Source organism: Castanea sativa, chromosome 1, assembly GCF_040712315.1.
Source record: "Castanea sativa cultivar Marrone di Chiusa Pesio chromosome 1, ASM4071231v1".
In the NCBI taxonomy this organism is placed as follows: domain Eukaryota; kingdom Viridiplantae; phylum Streptophyta; class Magnoliopsida; order Fagales; family Fagaceae; genus Castanea; species Castanea sativa.
Genome location: NC_134013.1, coordinates 11,690,985 through 11,714,906, shown reverse-complemented (window position 1 = coordinate 11,714,906; position 23,922 = coordinate 11,690,985). Strand labels below are relative to the sequence as shown.

Sequence of the window (23,922 nt, the reverse complement as noted above, 5' to 3'; positions counted from 1 at the left end):
TTCCAATCTCACCATCGATCTCTCCTCTAAACTCGTCGCCAATTACTCCTCTGGTCGCACCAACCCCGCCACCAATCTCAATCTCAACATCGTTGATCTCAGGGGCTGATATTGGCTGTGGTGTTTTTTTTGTTTTTTTGGTAGTAGTAGTGGTTGATATTGGTGGTTAGTGGTTGATTTTTTGTGTAGTGGCTGTTGGTTGAGTTGCGGTGGGGTGATATGTGGGTGGTGGGGTTTTAATGTGTAAGAGTTTTTTAAGATTGTTTTAGGGCCCGTTTGGATAGAATTTATTACTGAAAACTGAAAATATTGTAGTAAAATAAATTTTAAATGTGTGAATAGTACTGCGAGACCCATTTTTAATAAAAAATTACTAAAAAATTACGTAAACAGTGCTCGCATAGTGTGCGCACTGCGCGTTTTGTCCCCCTTCTGCAGTAGAAACGAAAAAAAAAAACTCAAAACGCAACAATAATTTGTATCCAAACGGATTCTTAATGTGTTGTATATATTATTTTAATATATTAAAGGAAACTTTTCAAAAAAAAAATGTCAAAAGAAAGAATAGAATATCTGATGTATGATAAATTGTAAAGTCGTGTGTTAAAATAGAAAAAGTAAATTTTTATTTGTAAAAATGGCATTTGGGATCCAACGATGTAAGAATTAACATTATCTTAATTAAATTTATTAATAACGTAAAATAAAATAAAAAATCTTAAAATTTTAATTGTCAAACTTGAGTCGGTTGATCGGTTTACTTGCAGCCTTACACTGTTTACACACAGTAATTCGACCACTTTGAATTGGAGCTTAGCTGATCCTACGGGCTTTACCAGCAGTTACCACGGAATCCGGAGACACAGGGTCACATCGCGATGTGACCCTTAACTGTTAATCAAAAAACAATTGTCTTACCGGATTGCGTGGCTGTTTGGATAAAAACCTTTGGCTCCTCTCTCTCTCTCTCTCTCTCCTGTTTTTGCGAGCACACTGAAAGCTCACGGGTTCGTGGACCTGAAGTTTATTAAAGGTTTATAGTTTATAGTACTTTGTACAACGTTAAAATAATAGTTCGATCCGCACCGCACGTCTGAACTGATGAAGCTGCATATCACACTCCACGTGGAGACAGGGAAGTTCCAATAGAAAGTCTTTATAAACGTTAGACGCGTGTCGAGCTGTCATAGAATGGGCGGTGGTAGTACTGACTAAAGCCGACAAAGTATGACAAAAAATATATAATATTTTGAAAATATATTATAGTCAGCGCCCAGGAACTTTCAGAATGAGCACCACCCACACGATTCATGAGAAATCATTTCTTATATTATACGCCCATGCTGCTTGTACTGCTTAGCTTACAGCATTTGCACATTCGAGAATGAATGAAATAGCTAGAAACCTTTTTTCCCAAAAAGGCAAGGCTATTTTTTTATATGAGATGTGTTTTTTATTTTAATTTTTGTTGGGTGCTGAATAGATATATTTATTTTACTTGTTTGTAATTAACTAGTTTTGTAGACTTTTTATTTTTTATAATGAATTAACTAGCTATAGTTGATTGATAAGATTTTTTTTACAAATACTTTATTGATTGATCTAATTAAAACGTAGATAGCACAAATTAATTTACTCTACATTTAACTTGTAAAAGAGTAATTGCGTAAGTCCATAGAATAAAAATGATGGTTTAAAAAAAAAATTGGGTTGATTGTAATGAAATATATAACTAGCAATTAATTTTAATAGATTTTGAGAAATTTTGGTGACAACTGACAAGTACATTTGTTTAAAAAAGATTTAAGTCAGTTAACGCCTACAAACTAGTGCACTTAATATTTATTTGACTTAACTCCTCTATAATACGAAAAATCGATTAAAAACGTCGTTTGGCTTAAATTAATTACGCAATAATAGCTTACTTCAAAAGTCTACCAAATGGAACACATTTTTTAACCAAACATTCTAAAATATACATTATAGAATTATATGCAAGCATACTTTTTGTTAATACCTATTTTCGCAACATATTTTTTACAAGTGGTATTCAAACAGGCTTTATATGCCCATGCTGCTTGTACCGCTTAGCTTACAACATTTGCACATTTGAGAATGAGTGAAATAGCTAGAAAACTTTTTTCCCAAAAAGGCAAGGCTATTTTTTTTAATTTTTTTTATAGGAGATGTGTTTTTTTTATTTTTTAAATTTTGTTGGGTGCTGAATAGATATATTTATTTTACTCGTTTGTAATTAACTAGTTTTGTAAACTTTTTTTTTGATAATGAATTAACTAGCTATAGTTGATTGATAAGACTTTTTTTACAAATACTTTATTGATTGATCTAATTAAAACGTAGATAGCACAAATTAATTTACTCTACATTTAACTTGTAAAAGAGTAATTGCGTAAGTCCATAGAATAAAAATGATGGTTTTAAAAAAAAAATTGGGTTGATTGTAATGAAATATATAACTAGCAATTAATTTTAAAAGATTTTGAGAAATTTTGGTGACAACTGACAAGTACATTTGTTTGAAAAAGATTTAAGCCAGTTAACGCCTACAAACTAGTGCACTTAATTTTTATTTGACTTAACTCCTCTATAATATGAAAAATCGATTAAAAACTTCGTTTGGCTTAAATTAATTACGCAATAATAGCTTACTTCAAAAGTCTACCAAATGGAACACATTTTTTAACCAAACATTCTAAAATATACATTATAGAATTATATGCAAGCATATTTTTTGTTGATACCTATTTTCGTGACATTTTTTACAAGTCCGACTTTCTTGTGTGTTCAATTTATGTATTATATTATATTATATTTTTTTAAGCATGGCCTAAGTCCATGCAACTTATTGGGGAAATTGAGAACGTGTGGTTTGGAGGGTAGAAGTTGGTTTTTTTCGGACTTTTTGCATGAGCCTAGCCTATACATGCTACCAAGTGGGCATGAGACACTGTTAGTACTTTAGGTTCATGGAGGAGGCATTGTACCTAAAATTTTCATCCCAAAAGAGCTTTCATATCCTGGCTGACTGCGGCCTAAAGTTTCTGCTCGGACCAATTTTTGACTTTAAACATACTTGGCTCCCATTGGTCAACTCCATCTGCTAGCCCTCACTTAGGCGAGCCTCCCAATGGTCTAAAATGTTGGACCAAATGCAACCAAGTAGAGCAAACCCCATTTATTTCCAAAATTATGTAAAAAGTAACCAACTCATTTCCTACGCAAAAAGCAAACTACACCAAATCATGGAAATAGCACTCAGGAGGGCCAAAGCCTCTCTCTCTGCCTAAAAACCAGTCATTAGTAACACCCCAAACTTAATATAAAACTCTCCCTTAGCTCAAAAATAAGGGGGATCAAGTTTTCTTCTGAAAGCAACACCCAAAGTTTAATACAAGAGTCTCTCTTCAGCTAAAAGACTAAAATCCATGTTTTAACCATGGAGTTGAAATTTTAGAGTAAAAACTCATTCAACTAGCTAACATTCTCACAATTTTGAACTTTGGGGTGGGAATATGGGTACAGGAGACCCTTCTCTCTCTTCTTTACAACCTCTCTCAATTTCCTTTTCTCACTGGCTGTGGGTTAAAATTTCATACTTGTGTTTTTTTTCTGCATTTTCTTGTATTTCAGTTATGGCATTTTGATTTTTCTTCTGTTAAAGCATTATTAGCCTTTTGTTCATTATACATTTGAAATTTTGAGTTTGATTCTCCACAAATAAACATTTCTAAAGAACTCAAGGGAAGATTTGGGCTAATATTTCATTTGGCCCATGTTGCAAAAACGTCCCGATACTTTTTTTTTGGAGAAGATATGCAAGCATACTTGGTATATATATTAGTATTATATTGTGTACTCTATTTTTTTATTATATTGAGGGATCATACAAATGGTTTTATTTATAAGAAATAAACTATAAATAAAAATTACTTGTCTTAATTAAGAGTCTAGTAGTTCAGTGGTATTGCTTGCTCTCCTTTATAAGGAGAACTAAGATTCAAATCTCTCATCTCTCGTTTTTAAAACATAGAGAGATATATTTAAAAATGAACACATAAAGAGAAAAGTTTTTCTCTTTTCCATTTTTAGAACACGTATATAAGATATAGGAAACACGTTCCCTTTTCCATTTGTATTTTAATCGCCAATAGTATGATTGGAAATATACATAGGAGTATAGGACACTGGATCTGACATTGAAAAACATGCTGGAGTTGGAAAGCATATGGTTTACCAAGAAGGTGAGTGGGACGTTCACAACCAATATTTGGTCAGATGTAAAAGAGGCTTCATTGTCAAGCTGCTCTATGTAATTAGAAAATTAAGTGGATTAGTAATTAAAAATTGAGAAAGAGATGATAGTTAAACCTAAATATAGAAACTTAATTAATAATTTTGCACTCATAAAACAAGAATTAATTTTTTTTTAAGTTATAATATAGAAAGTTAAATAAATATATTTAATTAACATTTAACTATAAAGAAAAAACTCAACTTAAATTTATTGTCTTATATCTCAAACTATATTAAATCAAATCAAACTTGATGCAAACATTGGCTTAGTTAACTTTGAGTTAACCCAAGTACCCAACTTGTTTACTTAAAAAAAAAAAAAGGGTAACGGCGTAACAGTGACTGAACAGGACAAGTTTTATTAATCCAATGTACCGTATGAAATGTGAAACCCAGCCCTATTATGGTAAAGTCCATAGTTTCATTTTCACATTGCTAGCCCACCCAATTGCTCAGACCTCCACGCAGAGCCCATACCCAATAATAATTAACACCAACTCTAGCCCACTAACGAGTCAATGAGCTTGCATTGGGGGAGGCCCATCATGAAATTATATAACCTGTACACCCAATTCAAAAATGAATGGAAGACAGGTAAAAAAGATGACCACACTTTCTTCAAATATGGAGCTTGTCAACAATGAAGAGTAATCTGCTAATCATCATTATCTACACAATTTCCTCCTTGTAATTAGAGATGAGGAATGACTCGGCAACTCGCAATGGTAGGGAAAATCATCTACAGTTATGATTACATGTAAATGCAAATCAAAATGATAAATACAAATCAAATGATCATAACTTTGCATATTAGATTAATTTTGCAGTTGCATTACATTAATTAATTTATTAATGAAATATACAAAGACACACTAAATAATTTATCATAATGATTAAAATGTTCTAAACAAAAATTTATATAGATCAAATAATACTTTTGATTGGAGGAAAGAAAAAAGAAATACTAATTTCAGTTCATTAGAACTTTCGATAACGGTATTTTAAATGGAATGGAAAAAGGTAGATATAATTTCGATTTTTTTTTTAAGGAATAAACAGATGAATAGATAATATGTATATAACTACTTTGATCTAATTCTTAGTATATCACATGTGAATCATATCTATGATTCATTGGATAGGAGATAGCCATGAGGAAGATCTTAAAAATCACTTTTCACGTAGAAATTTGGAGTATTGGTGTAGTTTTGTGGCTCCTTCGAGATTTATTCAAAAAAGCCATTTTTTTTTTGTTCAACATAAAAAGAAGAAGAAGATAGAAATGCAAACGAATATGCCTCGTTAATTTCTTTCCCTTACCACAGTGTTACTTTAACACCAAGCTATCTTCTTGGACTTAAGAGTATCCCAAGCCTGATTATTGTGAATCTGTGATAATCTCCTTGTTGAACATCAACAAAAACTCATAATCAAAGGGCAGCCATGACACTCATAAAGCCTCTCAGATTTATCACCTTGACATTCCTCTACTTCGTGACTGTATCAACCATGTTGGTTTATCCCAGTGATCCAGAGATTTTCTTTGATTGGACAATTTCTTATACTCAACGTTCTCCTCTTGGTGTTAATAAACAGGTTGTTGTATTTCCATCAAACAAAATGGTTTTCTTTTTTTGTTGTCTACATTTTTTTTCCTTTATAATGATGCTTACTGGAATGTGTTTCTATAGGTGATTGTGATCAACGATCAATTTCCGGGGCCGCTTTTGAACGTGATGACCGATAATGTTGTTCATGTTAACATTCATTACAACTTGACGGATCCGTTTCTCATGACATGGTTGTAATCTACATATGTATTGAAACTTCTTCAATAACATAAATCCTACGCACCACAAATCTTAAGACATGGTTCTTAAGTTTTGTTTGATTTTTGATTTTAGGAATGGAGTGCAACTAAGGAGGAATTCATGGCAAGATGGGGTGCAAGGGACTAACTGTCCAATATTGCCTAGTCAATGTTGGGCTTTGTGGAGCTTAGTTTATGTTTGAACCAGTTGACGACCTGACCCGATCCGAATAATGTTGCGTGATTTTTAATGGGAGATTTTCTGAGACTTAGTTCATGAAGCGGAGGCTTGGGGAATTTTTTTTGGCCCTTTGTGAATCCGGTTTTTAGTAGAAAACGTGATTTTGTGATTAGGGTTGGTGTGAAGTCAGTTTTGGTGAGATAAATAGGTCTATAGCCGCAATTTGTATTTTACCCTGATAATAGTGAAATCTCTGCAATTCTGTGGACATAGGAAAATTGCCGAACCACGTAAATACTGTCTTGTGCGTATGATTATTTTTCTTTGACGTGTGTTTTTATCTATATTTTGTTTCTCACACGATTAGGAATTCGTGGAAATTTGCTACAGTCAAAACTGGAGATACTATTTTCAGGTTAAAGACCAAATTGGAAGCTATTTCTATTTCCCTTCACTTCATTTTCAAAAGGCCGCTGGTGGATTTGGTGCCATTCGGGTGAACAATCGCGCAGTTATTCCTATTCCTTTCCCTCTACCATCCCAAGATTTCGATGTACTTATTGGTGATTGGTACAATGCAGACTATCAGGTATGCTTTTACATTAAAAAAAAATGGTGTTAGACCTAGATTTATACTATCCAGTAGAATAGTTTATATTTGTTGTTAGATGGTTATGCTTGTTGTTGCTTGTTACAGATGTTGAGAACCTAACTTGATGTTGGGAATGGTTTGCCCACGCCAGATGGAATCCTTATCAATGGGCTTGGACATAATGAAGCAACTTTTGACTTTCAACCAGGTTATATCTCGCTTACAATTACTTTTTGGTTTCCTTGCATAAAGTAATTTAGAGAGTAGGGTTTAGATTTTGATCTTTGGATTAAATTACTTGAATAGGGTATGAAATGATAGGATTTGAGCTTTATTAGTTTGGGAATATTACAAGTGTTTTTGTTTGAGTACAAATCTCTTGATTTTAAATTCTTAAATCCAAACACAACCCTTAGGAAATTTAGGTTAAATTTCCTTCCATGTAATATGTTTTTGAAACTTTATAGGGAATACATGTATTGGAAAAGTGGTAGGGAGTTTATACTAAAGAATCATTATATTTGTTAAGAATTTCTTTTTCGAAAGGCTTAAATAGGCCAATTTAAAGTGATAAATAAGCAGTGTTTATTAGTTATATTTCCCACTTGTATAGTTGTATTTTTAGCTTCACATAGTTCAACCTTAAGACTATAGGACCATATTTTTCATGCAGTATGAATTAAGGCCTAAAAGGCTAAAACTGGTAGATTGTGCTTTGTTTCTCTGGCTAAAAAATTAAAGATAAAACACAGATTGAACCAAACAAAAGAGTCAAAAGACATAGTTAGGGAATGGAATCTTCTTTTTATAATGATAATCTTAAGCTTGTACTCATAGGATGTTGAATTGGACAGAGTAATGTAATTATTAGAGTTCTTCAATTAATGTTTTTCAGTTTGTTTGTTTGTTTTTTTTTTCTTTCCCTGAATTGAAGCATTTTGTTGATGTTGTCATTATATTCAGGGGCTACATACAGGTTTAGAATTTCAAACGTGGGCTTTAAAACATCCATTAATTTCAGAATTCAAGACCATTTGATGAGGCTAGTTGAGACTGAAGGGTCTTACACCACTCAAGACGATGAGTATGATAGTCTTGACATCCATGTTGGCCAGTCTTACTCGGTCTTAGTCACAGCAAAGAACGATACAAATGGCACATCCTACCCCATGATTGCATCTTCTCGCTTTACTGAAAATATACTTTTTGGTCTTGGTGTCATTCGCTACCCTGGCTCTGTAGCCTAGCCTTTGGGCACAATTTCCCCAGGACCAACTCCATTTAACTATACCTACTCCATGTTACAAGCACAATCCATCAGGTACCTATTGCCATTGTAATTTCAATAAGTAATAAATTAAACCTTAAAACCGGAGGTTCAATTTATTACACAACTAAACTATAGGATTTCAAATATAATATGTCCTAAAATTCATCTTTTAGTACAACCAGATCATGTCTTTTTGGTCTTTGGACAGGAGGAATTTATCAGTGGGAGCATCATGGGCAATCCGCAAGGAAGCTATCACTATGGCCAGATTAACATCAGCCGTACACTCATTTTAAAGAATGGTGTTATATTCGATGGACACAGGCTTCGCTACACAATTAATGGAGTCTCATTTATACAACAGGACACTCCGTTGAAGTTGGCTGACTATTTTCGGCTTAGTGATGTATTTGAGCCTAACATTTTGTTTGATACACCTAATGACAATGTTCTTCTAGTTTTGGGCACCTCAGTTGTTGATGCCATGTACCAGGATTATGTGCATGTGGTCTTCCAGAATCCTCTTTCAACAAATACAAACATGGCACCTTGATGGCTATAACTTCTTCGTTGTTGGGTGAGTCTTCTTTTCTCAACTCCTTTGTAAATTCAAATTATAAAAGCTTATAGTTTTTATGATGAAATGGATCCATTTCATGATTTAGATCATATATCATAATTATGAATGTGTATTTAATGTCATGTTTTAAATAATGTTTCACTTTGTATACCGCTTAACCATGGAATGGACTCTCCTGATTTGAAATGGAAAGATTGGTTCATGCCAAATGGGGGATGACACTTTTGCATCTTTTTCACTAGTAGGTGTTTCATGGCTAATGAGATTAGAAATGAGATATCATCCATGATAACTAATATTGTTAGAAACTCATATCCTGCATTTTTATATAATTCAAACTACTTAAGTAGTGGTTGATAGATCATTATCACCTAAATTGTGAATCTATTCTGATAAAGTGAAAATCGGTTTATCTAATTTGCAGCATGGGGTTTGGAACATGGGATGAGAATAAGAAGGAATCATATAACTTATTTGATGCTGTTTCTCGCTCCACAATCCAGGTTTGGCAGCTGACATCATGTAATTCTGCGAGTTATGTGTAACAATTGTGAATCAACTTCTTACTTCTCAGTTGATTTTATTGTGAAAATTGCATAGGTATATCCGCTTGCATGGACAGCAGTATTGGTGAAGTTGGACAATCAAGGGATGTGGAATCTCAGATCACAAAATGCAGAGAATTGGTATCTCGGGCAGGAGCTGTACATACGAGTCAAAGGTATTGGACAGGATGACCCATCAACCATTCCTATACAAGATGAAGCTCCGATTCCTGAAAATGTCATTAAATGCAGAAAAACCACTTCTCTATAATTTTTTCTTAGGCATAATTTAGAGTAGATTCAATTCTAGCTGAGTAACAGTGGTCATTTTTAATTCTGTGACTTTAGGAAGCTGATTTTTTTGAAGGACATGCAGGTACTGATTGTTTTCTTAGACAAGCAATTTAGATGATTTCTTTTTGAAAATTCAGCTGTCGTAAGTGGTGTAATTAGTTGAATAGTGAGCTAATAATTTTATTTTTGTTATTTTTTTTATAAGAGTTGAGCTATTATTTAATATGACATAATTCGGCCAAATCCATAGGACTAAAAATTTAGGTTAAGTATTGTGCTAATCCTTTACATAAAGACTTCAAGATGCTAATTATATCTGAATTATTAATTTGGGTTAAGATGTTAATTATATCTAAATTATCAATTTTCTATTAGATCCTTTTGTTAAGAAATTCCTTGTTTATATTTTAAGGTTGCACCTTTGACTAATTTATTAGCTACTTCAAAGTTCAAATGCCAATATAAATATTTTGAATATCTGCTCCCTCTTGAAGCCATTCCAGGGGCAGATCCTGATCCATTGTTGGGATTCGATTTTAACATGTGACTTCCAATTGTGTGGTGAACATCAAAAAAATAAACCAAAGCATAGATCAATGAATAAACCAAAGTATAACACATTCTTGAAGAAAATTCAGAAAACTTGTACCCATAATCCAAGCAGAGAAACATATATTGCTGCCAAATTATACAAGAAAACATATATAAACTGGCTTAAATTATTTGGTCTGTCACAGTCTCACAGACAGAAACAATTAACATCTATTTCTGCATAACAAATATGGGTGCTTTACATTTCTTGTTGGCTGTCTCAGATCATTGAGCCCAGATATACTTCTCATATATATACTAGTTCAAACTTTAGAGGAATTCAGAATCAGTTTTACTATTTCCACGGAAGTGTGATGATATAAGCTTCACTTTTGCCAAATCAAACTGGCAAACTAATTCCTTACTATTATAATTCTCCTTTTCCCTAGAATGTGTTCCTACTTCCTAGTCCTGTGTTATCAATTCATTCTTGAGAAGCATGAAGCTTCCATTCCTAATATTATTAGCTACTGTCGTGAGGATCACAAATATTTCAATAAGAGAACTGAGATAACGATCAAATATGTCCTTGCAGCAAAAAATTTGGTTGAGTAGATTCATCATTTAGCATATTTAATCCGGCATCAATTGTCTTCTTGAATGATCATATCTAACACTTTTAGGCTTAGTAAGTGCGCTTGGATACCGATTATTTTGCTGAAAACTGAAAACAATAAAAAAATAATAAAAAAGTTATTGTTCATGAGCGGTTACCGTTCATTTGGCTCATAAACAGTGTAATAAGCGCTGGTTAAAAAAAAAAAAAAGGCAAACACAGCTCAGATAATCTGAATCCAAATGCTCACAAAGTTCTATTTAACCTCTCTACTCATCAAATAATCAATTCCAAAGCATATACCAATTTAACATGAACGGTCTCTTGTCCCCCATACCCTAAACTTTCAAAGTAAATGAGCTGAGCTCCTGCTAATTTGCATAATGCATTCCTTGAACTAATCATATTATAACCATTTTTTTAATTGTAAATTACTTAATTTTAAAGTTCTAAGCTTAAAATCAACCATTTTAATTCATGTAATTTTTCTTATAAAAAAATAAATCAACAATCATAAGTTCATAACAAAATTAAGATTATGGAAGCCCATTTTGCCTGTCCACAGCCATCTCTTATAGGAATTTAAGCATTTTTTTCTCCCTAAATTTTATTGTTAAACGACTTATCCTCCCTTGGTTTCTTTGTCAAGTGATTCTAGTACCACGAACTATTTCACTTGTTTGAGTAGTTGCTTATCACTTACATATGGATTTAAAATTTTTTCTCCACCACTTGTATTCAGTCATATGACCCATATCATAGTTGTGGCAAAAAAATTGTGAAATAGTTTACCATCCTATATTTTTTTCTTCTTTGTCTCCCATTTCTCTATGGTTTTGGCACTGATCCTTCAAGGAACCCGAAAGTCACAATTGTTTTTACTGATAGTTGAACTAGTCCTAAGCGACATGTCACAACCTGGATGATTAATCGATCAGTTCGGCTGTTTATTCATTAGTATTGTACACGTTTGGAGGGACGCAAGAAAAGAAAGGAATTTGTTGGAATCCCACATCGAAAGAAAATATTGGGTGTGTTGAAATCGCTTCTTTAAAATGGGAAATTGAACATACCAACAAATCATGATCCTTCAGGCAGATAACGGGATGTGATGAGTGGTTGGTTCTCGCAATCAAAAATGCGAGAAGGGTGTCCGCCCCAAAGCCTGGTTACGACAAACGGGCATTCTCATCTTAACCAATCTGATCCCCGCTTGAAGAATTCCTACTTTTAAATCAGTCCAAAAGTTACGTGGGCCCAACTATTAATTTTGAGGCTCCAGTCTTTTTAAAATGAGGAACTTTTATCGTGGGCCAATTGGCACAGGATGATAAAGGGCTTAAAAGATTGATTTTCTCTAACTCTCAATATTTTCGATTTTAATTCGGGGCCATTCGAACACGTCAACACCAACAATAATTTATTTTTTTCTCTCTCGCTTACATTTAATTTCTGGGGCTTTACTCATTTTAAAAGAGCAATTTTCAAATTTTATTTTGGGCCATTTTAACACTTAAAATTTTTATTCTTGCCAATTTTTATTCAATGCGAAGCTTGCGTATGCAAAATTGTTAAGAACAAACAAAACCTAAACCCATGTCCACGGAGCTCAGCCACAAAACTTGAGTAAAACCTACTACCCAGAAAATCTCATCACCCAATTTCCAAACCTTATTCATTATTATGATTTTTTAATAGAATTCAATTTTCTTTCTTATGATTTTTTAATTCAATTTTTTGCAAATATAAATATACAACATTACTATAGGACAGTAATATTTATTTTCAAAAAATTTCCTTCGAAATTTATCATATTTATCTAGCATCAATTCTAAGTTGTAACCGTCTGTAACCATTTCTTTTTTATAGAAAAAAATAAAATAAAAAGGGAGTTTGTGTGTGTTCACAACCCACAACTCATTTGAACTTAAGAATATATGACATGTTGGTGTGGGATCATTTAAGCCATAGTGAAGCGTGTCACTGCTCGAACTCAAAGCTCTCGAGTGTAATAGGTTATGAGGGTTTCCTACCACTAAGCTATGCTCTTGGATGGTTCCATCTCACCCATATCAATTGTTGGACAGTTGATACACTCCACTATCAAAAGTGCAACTTAAAAAAAAAAGAAAAAAAAAGATGTTTTTCTTTGTACCTAGCAACAGAAAGCATGAATTCAAATAGTCATATAAGCCAAAATGTCCAAAAACACACCCACACACCCACAGGCCACGCGCAATGCTGATTATGATACGTTTGTCAACACTATCACAAAAAAACCAAACGTAATTATCAAAGCTAAAACAACTCCTCCCATGAATGGTTTTTTTCTTGAAACCCCATTACCAAAAGGTGTGTTGCCCACTAAACCTTGCTGGTTATTAGTCCCAAAAGGCTGATTTTGAGATGAAAATGGCTGATTAAACCCTGATAAAGGCTGATTGGTAGAAGAAAATGGTTTAACTGATAAAGGCTGATTGGTAGAAGAAAATGGCTGATTAAAGCCTGATGAAGGCTGGGACCCGCAGTTTTGATTAATAATAGGATTATCACTTGCCCTCCACACAAGCTTCCCATCTTTGTCTCTTATCTGCATGTCCCCAGAATCAAGCAAATTCAATGTCTTCAAAAGCTTCTCATTGGCCTTTGTGTCCCATGCAGATCGACTCCCATCAAGTATTTCAAGTCCCACATCTGAAAAAACTAGGCTGCATGTGTTAATGTTGCTTATAGAAGCACATTTGGATACCCAAATAATCACACTGCTTTCTTGGACTCGGATGTAACAAAAGTCACTTCCAAAGCCTCCAGCACCATTGGATGTTTCTCTTAGGAGATAGGCCGCATAGTGTCCTGAAGGGGAAGTGAGGAAAAGCTGGGATGAGCTAGACGTTGGTGTGGTTTCATGACTCGGTTGGAGGCTGGCAAGGACTTGTTGTTTTGTAATTCTTAGAATTGTACCTGCAGGGGACAAAGATTGAGAAGGAAACAGAGAGGAAAAGAGGAAGATGAGAAGAGAGAAAATGGTGAGAAATTTGTGGGTCGTAAAGGTCTTCATTGCTATGAATTCCAGAGCAAATGTGGTGAATGTGCATATATTAGGGGAGCTTTATATGAACTCAATGAAGTTGGTGCAACCGATATTGTGAAGTAGGAGCAGTTGAGAATTCTATGAGATTAGATAGTTAGTATTGTAGAACAAAAACTAAGAAAGAAATACATAGGGTCCGTTTGGATAGAACTTATTGCTGAAAACTGAAAACTGAAAATACTGTAGCAAAATAATTTTAAAATGTGTGAATAGTACCGCGGGACCCATTTTTAATGAAAAAGTTGCTGAAAAGTGAAATTTGTGGGTCCGTAAACAGTGCACGAATGCACTGTTCACAGAAGATTGGGTCAACAACTGCGGCGGGAGAAAAAAAAAAGAAAAAAAAGAAAACGCAGACGCAGCTTCAGTGGAATCCAAACGCCACCTATAGAATAGGAAAATCATGGTTTCATATTTGTGGCGGGACTATGGTCTAAGTGAAAATCAATGGAAGCAGTAAAAAAAAGTGCAGTAGGCTTAACCTATTCCAATAGGCACTTTAATAATTAGAATTAGATCCTTAAATTAAGGACATCTAGAGGGTTAAACATATGCTTTATAGGAAATCTTTGTAGAATGTAATCTCTAAAGACTAGCCTTTTCAATAAAAAGCAGCCTTAATTCCAATAATATCCAATCCTTTGGGAAGAGCTAATTTTGTAAAGTTCATTGTTTATGAAATTTTAAGAGAGCATTGTTAAGGACACAACTTTTTGTTTCATAACATTATTATTATGCCACTTTTATTATGCTCCAATCACAATATGCCACATCAATAATTGTGAAGAAGTTGTGAAAATTTGTGTCCCTAAACTTAATGTTCAGAATAAAGGCTTCTCATTTTCTCTTTATTAGACTAGATAAAGCCCTAAACCGTGACTTGTAATACGATTCATTCTCGATGTTTCCCTTTCTTTTTTTTTTTTTTTTTGGTTAGAATCTCAATCTTTCGTACTTCTTTTGTTTTTTCATTTATCTTTCATCTTTACACGAGAGCCTAAAGGTCCAACTCAATCGCTATAGGTCTGGTCCTCGTGACCCCAATGTCGTTTCCCTAAGACCTTGAGGAGGAGGAAAAGATATCTCATGCAAGTTTTTGCCTTCTAGAAATTATTCATTATTGTTTTAGGGGATAATATGATCAGATGGCACAAAGATTGCTATATCATAACCAAAACAGACAACATAATGAAAAGCAAATGTTTTTTTTTTTATATACTGTCTATACATCTTTTTTTCACAATGTTGATGTCAGAAACTGCCAGAGTTCACATTGATACTGAATTCTGAAGCTGAACTGTATGACTGCCTCCATCTCTTATTCCATTGGGCTACTACTTGAGAAACCAGAAACAAAAATTGTGATATAATTATCATATCATATACTTAGTTACTTACAACGATCCCACATATACAGGGATATACATGATGAAATGAGAATTTGGCCAAAAATGCCACGGAATAAAGAGATGGAGGCAAATGAATAAATAATTTTGGGAGTGAAGAAAAAAATGCCTGAAAGGGGATATCGATTAAGAAACCTCACTGAATATATATATATTCTAGGCCATCCATGATATCCTTAATAAGCCTCACTGAATATATATTCTAGGCCATCCATTATATCCTTAACATCAGTCTTGAAGTCTTGTATGGCACCCAACTCCCTACTTGGAGAACTTCCTGTGCTCCTGCTCAAAGGCCACACTGTTGTCTCACTCTTCTTGGCCGTACCAAATTCCTGACTTTTACTGATTCCAGGCACTCTCAGACTTCCAATCACCTCATCTAACAAATTTCTATCTTCCTGAGAAAGTTGAATTCCATGGATTTTAGAACTACAATTCATGGACAGGAAATGCTGCATCTTGGAATGAAAATATAACGCCTTACGAGTTGGAGAACGCAAAGGTTGAGGCTTGAAACCATGATCTCTGCGTCTTATTAAGCTGATCACGCGGTGAAGCAATGTCACCAGTTCAAGAATGTATTCATCTGCTTTCTGCTTATCCGCATAATAGAGAGTCTGGAGGCGGGTCATGTTACTGGGTGTGGTTGAATTCTTGCCCAACTCGTAACTGTCAAATGAAAACAAACACTACTAAATATCATTCTATTGAATTATGCGTCCATTAAATATTCCATTATTGGAAACACAAGCACAAACAGGCACATGCATGCACACATACACAAAGGCCTTTTAACTAACCTATCTTTTGCCCATTGTGCAACCCACCCGAATTCCTGATGTGATCTGTCACCAACAGAAACAAAAGGAAAATTAGCATAAATTTAAATGGAATACTCTTAACAATACTCAAAATTTAGAAAAGAACCCCTGGAAAAAGAGGGGAAAAAAAGAATTGAAAATTGGAACACACAATTATATTTATACCAGAAATGGAATGGTAGCATGTAGATTTTAGGCATGTAAAGAAAAAAAAAATCCCTATTAACACTTTGTATAACCTACTTAATGGTATTTGTGGCAACTGGAACAAGCCACTTAAGAGTTTTTTCCATTTCAGCTTTGACCTGAAAAATTGAGAGCTGTAGAGAAAGACAGTGTGAAGCAATGAAGAATGTTAGTTGCAAAAATGTGTAAACGCATACACCACGTGACCAAAGAAAGACACTTAAAGCTGAATTTCTAAGAAGCAATAAAATGAATTAATTAGAGAAAAGTACAAGAAATTGAAACGGTTTTTCTTCAGAGGATATACCTGTTCATTGGAATCAACTGCAAGCAATCGGGAACGTAGAGCTGTCTTAACATTGGTTGGCAATGCCCGATATAATTGGTCTCTCAGATTCGGAGGAAGGGAAGTTGGCCGAGATGCCTGTTAGCATATAACATTCCATTCACATACATATACATGGCAAATCTATACCAAATATATGAACAATTGATTACCAAAAGGGGGAGATTTCTACTTACAATGATATTTATCTGATTGATTACATTGGCATAGTGTAATGCAACACCAGCTTCACCAAGTCTTTCGGAACCTTTATGAGGTTCCTTCCTGACCAATGCTGTACCTGCCATGAAATGACAACTCCATAAGAATTTTACAAGTAATGAAGCACATCTTCCAAAGACAACAAGTCTTAAACTGTCCTCATGACATGTAGTTGAGGAGATCTGAAAAATCAATAGCGGATGGACACTAGCAAATTTAAAAATAATGCCATGTTGCAAAGAAATCATAAAACCATGTTTTTTAAAAGAAAGAATCAACGTAGCGAAATTCAATTGCATATAATGGAATCCACATTCAGATTTATTTCACATAAGAAATTAGTTTAACACATGCAAGGAATAACTGACAGGTCATTGAATTTGTTCAACAGTTCTCTAATTAGGACATCAAACCAAGAGGAAAAACACATTTCGACCAAAACTATTACATTGGCAATAGGCAGAGCCAGTAGTAAAACTAGGGCCCAAATAGTTGTAAGAGACAAAGATTGCAAGGAAAACACAATTAAACCAAATCTATTATGTCCTATATGACTGGGGCATACTTGGAAATAGGCAGAGGCTGTAGCAATTTTTAGCAAAAAGATGAACATTCTTGAGAGATTCAAGAGTGTCTAGAGAAAATTTAGGAATATTGGTGAATAATCTGTATACCTGAAAATGGATATGATAAATGCTCCTAAAGCCTAAACAATACCCAGTTGCCCACAGTAACAGAATTTCTACAGACCCTGCAACTTTCTGCCTTGCAGATGTTGCACTTTGGCTGTATGAGACTTCTATTTCAAACAAAGTACTATCTTGTGGTACTCCTAACACTCACTGCTTCAGAAAAAAACAAATCCATAAAATAAAATGTTGAGTCATACTCAGATGATAAGTCATGCATTTGATAGGGTCAAGTTCAAGCAATGAGCTCACTAAGTCCTTTGGAATAGTGAGAAGGAAATAATAAATCATGAATAACACTTTCACCATGTTTATCACATTTATGAGGCAATTTATTGTTATAGGATGTTGATTTTATACCACTAGTTCCAAATGCTTCCCAAAAAGCTTGATGTATACAGGTAACAACATCTACAAGCTTCTGCATAATCTGCAATGAGCAACAGAATCTCGAAAATGAGTAACTTTGCGAAGATAAACAAATACTGTACTCTGTACTACGGAAAGTGAGACTGAATAATCTAGACACTTTCCTCTATTTTATGATTGGTTTCATATTAAATCAATAGGTATATATACTTGACTACCATTTACATCAAACGAGGTAGTGTAATATTGAATTCACAGAGTACAACAAAAACAAACCAAAAAATAGCAGTTAAATTTATAAGTTGAAGCACAAACAACCTTGAAAAACAATTGTTACAAGCAAATTGATACTAAATTTTTATACTTTTTTTTTTTGAGAATGTACTAAATTTTTATACTAGGTATCCAAATATCACAGTTTTCTCTCTTCAGAAACAATAACATGTGCTCATAGTTATATACCTCTTCCAAATTTTTAGACCAAAGCGATTTCTTTTGCAAACTCCTTACAAGCTTTTTTTGTTCTCCTAGCTCACTTTGAAAGAATGCGAGGCTCTCTCCTACAATTACAAATAAAGTGACCTGTTAATAAAATTAGAGCACCACTGCTCAGGAGTTGGCAGTTAGAAAACATTTTCAAAATTTAATCCATAATTAACAACTTTAAGAGGACACTGATGACGTCACACCAAAATTTTTAATATACATGTAAATGATGATAACACAGAAGGCCAACAAAGCACAACAGAAGGTAGAAAATGAAAAATGAGTACCAGTAAGAGCAGAGAGATTTTTTTTGAGTCATTTAAAAAGTAAATCCTTCAAATAACAATACAAGAATATTACTTACTGGACAGTATTGTTGCCTGAATTTAAATATACATATTTTATTTATTTGTGTAGCATGACATATGATTACTGATATATGAAAAAAGAGTTTGTTGGTCCAACAGCACATGGCTCTATATTTAATCACCATAACAAATTTCAGTAATATTGCTTTGCATGTCCCTAATCACACTGATCCAAAGTTCCAAATAATATGACACACATATATAACAAATCTTTGCCCGGTTTAAAATTTTTTTTGACGCCTAACCTCCTCGAGGAAGATTCGATGACTCTGCTTCCTCAATCTTTCCCCGAAAGTCATGTTCAAATCTTTCAAAAGCTTGCTGCTCACGGTATAATTCCTACAAGTTAGATATAGCCAAGAGTAAATTCCAATTTCAATTGTAGATAGATAAAATGGAAAAGATAAATAATGCATGAAAAGTAGCCTTATAGTAAAAAATTGCAGGGTCTACACTTTAAATGGTTTGATAAAACATCTCCAACATGTCTCAGAAGTGGGCTTATATATATAGCAGATGGATAAGGAAGAATGAACTAAACGTAAAATTTAGGATTTATACAGGATGATCAAATGCCACATATGACATTGCTTAATCACTACTTCACCAACTAGCAGCAAATATAAATGCAAATCTTTATATTAACTTACAGAAGTATGCTGAGCAAGAGCAGTCAACTCCTTAATGGTCGTTTCTGCATCTACTTTATGTTGTTTGTGGCTTGGATAATCTGAATCTAATCTGAAATATACAAACCAGTTCAATAATCATATTTGTATTGTCAGCAAACATGAGCTATATATCTGAACTGCCTTTTATAATTCAACTTACGTGGAAAAGTATCTATCTAATTTGTGCCACCGCGAGTCTTTACACTGATCTCCAAACCTAATCACTTCTCGTGAGAAGACCTCAAACTCCTGCCTAAAATTGCCCCAAGGTAAAAGATGGATGGAAAGAAAAGAAATTGAAATTATAAATAATGAAAGGGGAAAAAAGGTACAATTAAATCCTATTGAAGTAGATACAAAAGACAAGAACAACTCATAGCAAAAGCAAGCTATTCTCTGTAACAAGAAACAACCTTTTGTCAGCAGCAACAAAACTTAGCAACTCCTTCATATCTGTGGAAACTAACTGTCGTACTCCATCTGAATGTAAGATCTCTTTCTTCAAGACCTGGATATTGCCTTTAGAAAGAGAATGCAACAAGTTCACACCTTTGACTATTGTATTAGCTACTTCAAATGCCAAAATAGATATTGTGCTCCCTCTTGAAGTCCCTTTTTTAAATATTACCTTCGGGATAATCTACAAAAGCAAAAGACAAAATGAACCAAAGCAAATATGAATGAAAGTATATCAAATGCCAATAAAGGGAACAATATTTCCTTAAACAGAATTCAAGATCACTAAATTCGAATGTTTATTTAATAATCTAACACAACAAACCCGGATAGACATTCTTGAATAACATTCAGAAAAATTGTACCCCTAATCTAAGCAGTGAAACATTTATTGCATCCAGATTATACAAGAAAATATATACAAACTGGCTTAAAAGATTTGGTCTATCTTATGTTTTCGGATTTTGAGAACAGAAATCATTAAGAAAGAGAAAATTGATGTCTATTACTGCCTTAAATACAGATCAGGGTGCTTTATATTTCTTCCTGGCTATCTCAGATCATTGAGCCCAGATATACATCTAATACTAGCTGTTCAAACTTTAGAGTAATTCAGGATCAATTTTACTATTTTCCATGCACCTGTGATGATATAAGCTTCACTTGCGGCAAATCACAATAGCCCCCTATATGAGAATAGTTCTCCTTTCCCCTAAAATGTTCAGGGAAGACGTCACTCATTCCAAAATACAAGGAATTACTTGATGATCACTCTTCTTTATGCTTACTGAACCAAGCAGGATATTCCCACTTCCCAGTCCTGTTTTATGAATTCATTCTCAGGTCACTAGTGCTGAGAAACATGAAACTTCTGTTCCCAATATTAGCTCCTGTGATGAGGATGACAAAATTTCTCAATAAAAGAACCGAGATCACGATCAAATATGTCCTTGCACCATGGTCGAGTAGATTCATCATGTAGCATATTTAATCCAGCATCAATTGCCGTCCTCATAGTTAATTTACTCTTTTGAGCCATCTTCTGAATTGTCTGGCAATAGCTCAAACATATAATTCCTTTCCTTTTACTTTTTCTTTGCTACTATGCAGATCTAATACTTCCAGGCTTTGCAAATAAAGCTCTATTCAACTTCTTTTCTCATCTAACAATCAGTTTCATAGCATATGCTTATGAAACATGAACTATCCCTTATCCCCATACACCTATAATTTCAAACCAAGTGAACTACTACTAATTGCATTATGCATTTCTTGTAACTACCGTAGAATAACCAATGTTTTTTTTTTTCGTCTAACCTTAAGTCAACCATCATAATTCATAAAATAAAAAAATAAAAATAAAAACAACAACAATCATAATTCATAACCAAATTAATAGTCATAAAAGCACACACCCATGGCCTAGTTGGCGTAGATGGCGTGGGCTGAGTTGGCGTTGGCTTGATTCTAGGCGGCGTTGATGGCTTGGAGTCACTGGGAAGCTTTGGCCGCCTCCACTTAGGCTCCGGCAAAGGTGAATTTGGTTTGGTGGTTTTGATGATATGATTTGAATTCCAATCCGGGCCTTCTTGTTTGGTGGTTTTGGTCGTGTCCGTATAATCCCAAGTGTCTTTTGGATTTTGCTTGACCGTCCCACCGGGACATAAACCTCCCATTGTTACTCCCAAAGCTGTCCAAATTCAATGAGTTCTCAAACTTGTCTTTGTAGCATAACTTTTCCCAAGTAACAGAATTTATATCCAAACAAACAAACCAAAAAAACAAAAATCAATGAGCTGAGACCAATAGAACAGTGTTCAGATTATTTGCAAGCAGTCAACGAAACCAAACAGACTTGACAGAGAGAGTTGTTGAATTCAGACAGAAACAAAAGCTGAATTGAATACTATGATCAAGAAGAAGAAAGAACAAGAGGAAGAGAGACAAGACAGAGAGAGAAAGAGAGTTTTGCTTTGAGATTGAAAAGGTTTTGAAGAGGCCAAGAGGGAATGTAATTCGTGTGTTTGACTATGTTATATAGACAGTGGACTTTCATATGATTAGAGAGCGAGAGATACAACCGCGTTTCAAAAAAGCAACGAGAATCTCGTGGGACAAACAAATTTTTAGGTTCTTTTTGGACTAAATAGAATTTGAGGAAAAGATTTTTTTTTTCTTTTTTTGCATCAAAACTAAACGCCAATGACTTTGTAAAATAAATAGACTTTGTATGAGTGTGAGAACGAGGACGGGGATAACGAAGAGAAGACTATTAACTGTAATACAATACGAAGTCCCGCCCACCGTGTCCCAGTTTTGACGTGATTGTCGTTGTCATTTTCAAACTTTGAATCTCTGAATTTTCACTATTAATAATAATTATCGCTCGCGACCAATTTCAAGGGCATTTTTCACGACGTAAGTAGGGTCCATACGAAAATCACAAAATAATTAGTTATAGTTTGAAATATTGAATAGTTGTGCATTTTCACATTTGCCGACCTTGAGTCTTAAAAAAATAAATTCCAAGTAAAAATGAAAGACAATCAATTATTGTCTGCTACATTAAATAGTTGTGATAATAAGTGCAAAATTGGTTGTGATTTTAGAATAACTTACTTGTTACTTGAGAGACAAGTTAACTGTTGGTTCAATAGATTTAAATTGTGTATCATAAATTTGGACATCTTAGTATGCGTTTGGATTGCGTCCACGTCCCTGGGTTTGAACAGTGCATTAAGGTAAAGTTACAATGTTTTTAGTAGTGAATAGTAACCCGAATTTTTTTTTATTCTTTTCAACAATAAGTTTTCAGTAAAATAAGCGATAACTAAACACACACTTAATGAGCGTTTGGATTGCGTTTATTTTCCTGCGTTTGCCTTTTTTTTTTTTAACGCCTCTTGCACTGTTCATGGGAACAGTGCATTTAGGCTTATGGACAGTGCTAAACATGTGAACAGTAACTTTTTTATTTATTTTTCAGTTTTCAATAAAATAAGCGGTATTCAAACGGACCCTCAAGTTTGTTCTATCTCATAATTGGTCAACGGGATTCTTGGGAACAAAGCCTCCAATAAGACACAACAATTTTCATAATTATTGAGTTGGGGAAATTTTACTTTTAATACTTGGATTCATTAATTTTTTTTTATAATTTTTTTAAAAATAATTTATTAATAAATACCTTAAGTACATCCATAATAAAATCCTTAATTTTTATCAAAACTTACTATTGAGTAATGACATCATTTATTACTTACGTTCAGTGGCGGAACTAAGATTTTAGTCTAGAGGGGGAAAAATTAAAAGACGATATTAAAAGTGAAATTTATCTAAAAAACATTAATAAAAAATAATAACAAAATAATTAAACTATTGTAAGCAAATATGAATATATTTCATATTATTAAAATAAATAAACAAAAACAACTAATTCATAGCTACTAAAAAATTTACAAACTGATGGAGTAAAAATATGATTAGTGTTACTTAAAAAATATAATGAATAAATGTTTGAAATTATTTTTTGTAATTGGTGACATGCCAATTTGTAAGACATAAGTAGTAAAATTTGTAATATTTCTAGCATCATTCAAAGATAAAATGCTGTGAAAAGTATCATAAATAGTAAAAATTGTGTAAATAATGATATAAAAAAAATAGTGAAATAGGTGGTTTGGTCACTTTCAAGTTTTAACAAGTAGAAGTTTTTTTTTTTTTTTTGTTCCTCCATGTGACTACTAATACAAAAAAAAAAAAAAAATTTAGGAGTTAGGGGGTAGGTGCCCCCTCGCCCCCCCTTGGCTCCGCCAGTGCCTACGTTTGCAACTTATCGTATCTGACAAATATATATATATATATATATATATATATATTTGAAAAATTAGTGTGGCTTTACTGAGATAAAAAAATTACTAGGCCCTTGATGGCCTTTCTGGGATTTTGCCCACCCCAGATATTTTTTTGTTTTAAGAAAAAAATATGAAAGTGAAAAATGTCTAGGCGAATAGGAGATTAGCAAGACCTTAAAAGGTCAAACAGGCACTAAACTTGCCACGTCTATAAATTAATGAGTAAAGGACATGTCATAGGT

The 23,922-nt window shown here is 33.7% G+C and overlaps 2 protein-coding genes and 1 non-coding gene across 4 annotated transcripts; 2 read left to right on the top strand and 1 right to left on the bottom strand.

Moving 5' to 3' along the window:
- The first annotated feature begins 5,757 nt into the window (after positions 1-5,757).
- On the top strand, positions 5,758-9,868 carry LOC142610343 (L-ascorbate oxidase homolog). The gene is given in 9 exon segments (XM_075782184.1): positions 5,758-5,910; positions 6,006-6,071; positions 6,721-6,894; positions 7,003-7,105; positions 7,861-8,233; positions 8,390-8,696; positions 8,698-8,744; positions 9,172-9,250; positions 9,348-9,868. Coding segments are annotated over 9 exon segments (1,518 nt in total). The 3' UTR covers positions 9,564-9,868.
- A 1,968-nt stretch (positions 9,869-11,836) lies between these two features.
- On the top strand, positions 11,837-11,943 carry LOC142622956 (small nucleolar RNA Z279/snoR105/snoR108). The gene has a single exon (XR_012841993.1). It is a non-coding gene; the product is annotated as a small nucleolar RNA Z279/snoR105/snoR108 (small nucleolar RNA).
- A 3,025-nt stretch (positions 11,944-14,968) lies between these two features.
- Positions 14,969-21,971, bottom strand: LOC142631092 (protein PSK SIMULATOR 2-like). Of its 2 annotated transcripts, XM_075805179.1 has the most exons (13): positions 21,242-21,969; positions 19,784-20,010; positions 19,531-19,623; positions 19,350-19,440; positions 18,945-19,038; positions 18,308-18,405; positions 17,837-17,906; positions 16,763-16,866; positions 16,548-16,664; positions 16,298-16,374; positions 16,034-16,078; positions 15,718-15,902; positions 15,489-15,631 (listed from the first exon to the last, which is right to left on the bottom strand). In XM_075805179.1, the coding sequence occupies exons 1-13, from the start codon at positions 21,500-21,502 to the stop codon at positions 15,624-15,626; spliced, it is 1,470 nt and encodes a 489-aa protein (XP_075661294.1). In that variant the 5' UTR covers positions 21,503-21,969; the 3' UTR covers positions 15,489-15,623. The 2 variants fall into 2 exon arrangements, with proteins under 2 accessions (XP_075661287.1, XP_075661294.1); XM_075805172.1 differs by having other exon boundaries at positions 14,969-15,902; positions 21,242-21,971.
- Positions 21,972-23,922: the final 1,951 nt, after the last annotated feature.